At 54.9% G+C, this 5,080-nt stretch overlaps 1 protein-coding gene across 1 annotated transcript in view; it reads right to left on the reverse strand.

Annotated features, from left to right (window-relative positions):
* Positions 1–1,875: 1,875 nt before the first annotated feature.
* Positions 1,876–5,080, reverse strand: part of IL22RA1 (interleukin 22 receptor subunit alpha 1) — a 13,759-nt gene continuing 10,554 nt past the window's right edge. The window contains exons 6-7 of the mRNA XM_011357605.1: positions 3,883–4,004; positions 1,876–2,829 (exon numbers count right to left, since the gene is read on the reverse strand). Of these exons, the coding sequence (XP_011355907.1) occupies positions 1,876–2,829; positions 3,883–4,004 (1,076 nt within the window). The remainder of the gene's footprint in view (positions 2,830–3,882; positions 4,005–5,080) is intronic.

The following is a 5,080-nucleotide window of genomic DNA, read 5'->3' on the forward strand; positions in this document are numbered from 1 at the left end:
TTCGTGTCATTTTAGTGGCTGCCAAGAGGAGCATGGGCCTGGAGTGCTTGTGCGGGGCGGCCCACCTCTCTGTTATAGAGATATTGGGTCTAAACCAGCAGCCCTGAAGAGATGTTAAATATTAATTACACACAGATAAGAGCACCACCTGGTACTGTGTCACAGGGAGGGGAGGAGGAGACCTATCTGGGTTCAGAGGAAGGAGGACACTGTACACTAAAGGGTCACATTGAGGCAACTGGACTTTGGTCCTGTTTCTCAGAAATGCTCAGACAGGGCTTTGGGACAGGAGGGTGACTGGGGTGCTTGCCCTTCAAGGTCCCCACAGGGGACCTCCCCTCCTTATGTCTCATCCTCCAGAATCCAAACCGGTGCGGAAAGTTTCTTCTCTTGATGAGGACAAAAAATTGAGCTCCGACTGTGTCATGGCCTCCCTGGGGGCCTGTGGGTGAGTCCTTCTCCTCTCTGGGCCTCGGTTTCCTCATTGTAGGGGTCATCGGAGATGTGAATGATACCAAGGATGGGCCAGCACTCTGACACACAGAGGGCCCTTTCCTCAGGTGGGAGCGGGCAGGCCTTGGGGCTCCATGCGAAGAAGGTCCTCTGAAAATGCCACGGCCGCCCCCAAAACAGCTTCCACCTGTAACCTCAGGGAAAAGGGGCCACATCCTTTTCCTTGCTCCCTCCACCAGACAGTGCAGCTCCTCTGGCTTGGCCTGGAGCAATTCTGTGGAAATCAAGATAACCTGAACCCATGAGAAGATGCCCTGTCTGAAGCCAGCCTGAACTGGGACAGTGGGTCACCCTCCCTGTGCTGTCCTATTAAAACAAAAAAAAAATCACAACAGGAAAGAGCTACCATTTATTGGGCACCGCTCACGTGCCAGGCGCTATGAAACGCTTTACAGACATGATGTCATTTCATCCTCACCACCAGTCTGAGAGGTAGGTGTTTTGACCTCCCTTTGCAGATGAGAAAACTGAGGTTTTGAGCAGTGTTTCATTTGCTTGAAGTCATACAGCTGGTTGGTGGCGAGGCTGGAATGTGAACCCAGGTGGGCTAATCTGAAGGCTGGGTTTCCAAAGTTATGAAGTATGTACTGTGTGTTGGTTGTGTCTCCTTCGGGGGCCCCATGGCCCCATGTTCCTTTCAAACCCTTCTAAGATCTGAAACTCCTGCCCACAGTAAAGGTGTGTGTGTGTGTCTCCCTTCCTGGTAGACCTGCACTTCACTTAGGGTACAGCCTTCAGCAGAGGAATGAAGTCGAAATGGTGCAACTTCAGGCAGTAGTGCTGGCTGGGAATGAGCCCCAGGCCGCACCCCTCCCTGGAGTCTTGCCATCGTGCTGCCTCTGGCCTTGGCAGAAGTGCGGGCTGTTCTGGTTCTGCCCAGCCTGCTATGAGGCATCCTTCTCCAGGTTTCTTTTCTCACTTGGGGAACTACAGGGGGAGGCGGAGACCTCACTCTCAGTTCAGTGATTAGGAAACTAGCCAAGAGTGGGCTGAGGAGAGGTAGGCTCCTGGAGACCTTCGTGTCTGGTGTATTAGGAGCGAGTCTCCGCGCATTAACTCGCTGGACTCTGACTGGCCCGTCCTACCCTGCAGAACTCTGTGTGCACACACTCGTCTGCACATGCACATCTGCACGTGATGCACACACGTGACTCCCCTGGCTGGAGTTCTCATGCGGCCTTTTTGCTCCAACAGGAGCTCAGCCACGGCAGGGGCCCAGCATCCTCCTTCCTCTGCTTCTCTCCAAGGCACCCACCAGAGGCTGGGCTGTGTGCGCAGCATGGTTGGGTTGGGAGTCATAGCCGAGGATGTGAGGTTGGGGTGGGGACAGGGAGGAAGCCCAAGGCCAGCCCCTTTCTCTGCTCACGACTCCCACTGCACGGTCAGGGCCAGGCCTCTGAAGAGAGAGTCCAGTTCTGTGGGCTGCTCCTGGTCTGAGGCTCGAGGGGACGGGCTCTCGACCTCAGTCTCAGACACTGGACCCTCGTCCTTGGGACACACGAGAGACTCCAGCAGACCCCAGGGACTTGAAATCTGGTCTGTAGGGGAACATGGGAGGGGAGGAGTGTGTAGAGGGAGGGACACTGGTTGGCCCTCAATCTGGACAGAGGAGAGGAGAGGCAACTGGCCTTTTAGGTATCTTGGTGTTCCTGGCTCCCCTGTGGGTGGTACATTAGTGTCAGGTCCTCTCTCTGTTTCAACCACCAGATGCTGGTGGAAATATTTTGCTTCTTGGAGCTCCTCCATAGCCAAGGAGGCCACTCCCTGAAGAGAAAGGTCACATGCGATGCAGCTTCCAGCTGGTGCTTCTTCCTGGAGCTGACCTTTAAGCCTGTGGTGTTTGGGACTAGAGTGTGTCACAGGTGGGGAGTCTTTGCCAGAGCCTTCCATGCATATCCCATAGGAAAGAGGCCAGCTGTCCAGAGAGGCTTGAGGGTTGTAGGAAGGAGGCTGGACCTTGCAGGAGGCCTGTGGAGTGTAGGATGGGGGTTTAGCTTCGGGGGTGACTTGAGGTGTGTAGGATGGGGGCGTGACCTCAGGGGTAGCCTGAGGAGCATAGGATATTGGAGAGAGTGTCTGGTGAGATGGCATTCCAGGGAGCTGGAGGATGGAGATGTCTGGCTGCCCGATGTAGGTGATCTCAGACAGGCTGTGTCGCGATGGGGCTCCTCGGGGCTCCCTGGGCCCAGAGACCATGACCTGGGAGTACTGGACAGGCTGCGCCAGGCTGCTGGGGCTGCTGAGGTCTAAGGCGGGGATCAGGATGTGCTCCTGGATGAACTGCAGAGGCTGGAAGGTCAGTACATGCTGGATGTTCTGTGCAGGGACAACAATGGCCAACTGTTAGGGACCCGTTCTCAGTTCCCCGAGGGTGCCGTGGGTGGGTGAGGTCCTCCAGGCGGAGGCAGAAAGGATGGGCTAAGCCATCAGGGGCTTTATCAAGATGCATATGCCACACAGTCTCTTTGCCTCTCAGAGATTCCTCTGAACGCTGGGGCTTTCATGAAAGAGCAGGCTGCCAACTTGGAGTTGAAGGCCGCTCCTAACACATGGGTTATCTCAGGGAGAGAGATTTCGGCTTGGTTTCTCTAGGAGAACCAGATTTGGGGTCACCTTGGGGTCTGCTCTGGAGGTGGTGGCCCACAATGCTCCTCACTCATGGGTCCCTAAGAGCCTGCTAGAGAGGGCACGGGGAGAAAGGATGGGGAGAAGGGGAGGCTGGGAGAGTTTTACAGGAAATGGCTCAACTGGGCTATGACATTGAGCTAAATGTCATATGGGCGAGCCTGTCAGATGGGCGAGAGCCACTTAGGAACTTTAGCAGACACAGTGCTGGTGGCCAAATTGGGGCTGCGATGTGACTCGTGTGGTTAACATAGGGCTTTACATTTAAAAACTTAGTTGCCGACAGTTGAACATTGGGAGATGTCACTTTATAAACTGAAATTCCGACTTCTCTTAAAAAAATGTGAAGATCTGGCACACTGGGCCTGCATTGCCAGAGGACAGTACCTGGCTGACCTTTAGACAGAGCGTGAGCTCCGGGGTCCCCACAGTGCCTGCCCCTCTTGGGCCCCTGGAGCGGCCTGCTCTCTTGGATTCTGTGTTACCTGTCTGGATGTGGAAGCTTTCAAGCCTCGCGAGTGTTCTACTCTAAGCCCACTCTTCCTGATCACCTGCCTGCGCCTCTTCCATAATCCCTGATGGGTCATGTCTTTGTTGGCTTTAGGTTGGTGGGGAGAAATGAGGCCCTAATTTTCTGCATTGTATGTTGATCTCTGCATTTCAGGGAGAGCCTTGGACCTGTATCCTCTGCTGCTTTGGGGCCCTCCCCAGACCTCCCCCTCCTGACCACGTGTGGCTGCTTACCAGGGAGTTGGGAGGCGGAGGTGGCTTGGTGACATATCTGTAGCACAGGTAGCAGAGCCCTGCTACTAGGAAGCCCATGGAGAACAGGAAGGCGCCCGAGAAGGAGTAGGTCCACGTCCGGTCTGTATGAGCAAAGAGGCCAGAGCAAGTTGGGTGAGGCCGGCCTCTGGGCTGGGCCCATTCCGTTTGGATGCTGTAAACTCAGGGCTTTTCCTCCCCTGCCCTCTCAGGGCGAGGCTTGGGGACACTCTCCTACCCTGAATATTTGCAGGGCTGGGGCAAGAGCACAGAAAGAGGGCCACCCACCCCGTTTCTACATGTTCAGCATTTGTAAATTATGTTGTCACGCTGTTAAGTAAAATGGGTTCTATGCTCCTGCCTTGACAAATGTCCTTTCCATAGCAACCTGGAGGGCCAGATTTGAATTTTGAATTCTTGGACTCTTTGGGGGGACTATGATGAAATGTGGAGGTGCTGGGGAGACTGCCATAGGCCTCTAGCCCAACCAGCTTTACCCCCTGCTGCCAGGGGCCTCACACACATGAATATGGATGCCCTAGCCCACGTGGCCAAGCTCATCCATGCCCCCTCAACAAATAGCTACCTATTGGCCACCCTTTAGGCCAAAGGTCTGCACATCAAGAGTGTCTCTCCTCGGTGGGAAGGACACAAGGAAGAGATCTGCCTCAACCGGACACAGGCTCAGGGCATCTCTACAGGGAATTTTGGGGTCATAGGTACTCAGAATGTGGTCTAGAAGGGAGGTCACAGGCTCCAGGGGGACTTGTCCACTTGGACCAAAGGACTCTTCATCCTGTGGGGAGGGCCATGGCAAGAGTAGGGCCAGAGTGGGGCCTTCTAAACTGGGTCCCTCCTGCCTGGGTCTGAGGACAGCCCTGACACCCTGGCAGGGGGCATGAAGTGACAACAATGGAGTTCTGTCCTCCCCACTTCCCTATCGGGGTAAAAGGCTGGGTGTCAAGGAAGAGCTTGCTCAGTAGGGGAGCTGGGCGGGGGCAACACCCTTCCTAAAAGAGAAAGAGAGGGACTATTGAGGGCTTAGTACCAAGCCTTCTCCCTACGGTGCTGCATCTTTGGGATGGGCACAGCCAGTTCTTGGCACAACACATTTCCTGTCACCAGCCCATGTGAGACTGGTGAAGGGTTTGGTAAGGAAGAGGTAGTTGGAATTTTTTTG

This window comes from Pteropus vampyrus, unplaced genomic scaffold (genome assembly GCF_000151845.1).
Source record: "Pteropus vampyrus isolate Shadow unplaced genomic scaffold, Pvam_2.0 Scaffold36, whole genome shotgun sequence".
Classification (NCBI taxonomy): Eukaryota; Metazoa; Chordata; class Mammalia; order Chiroptera; family Pteropodidae; genus Pteropus; species Pteropus vampyrus.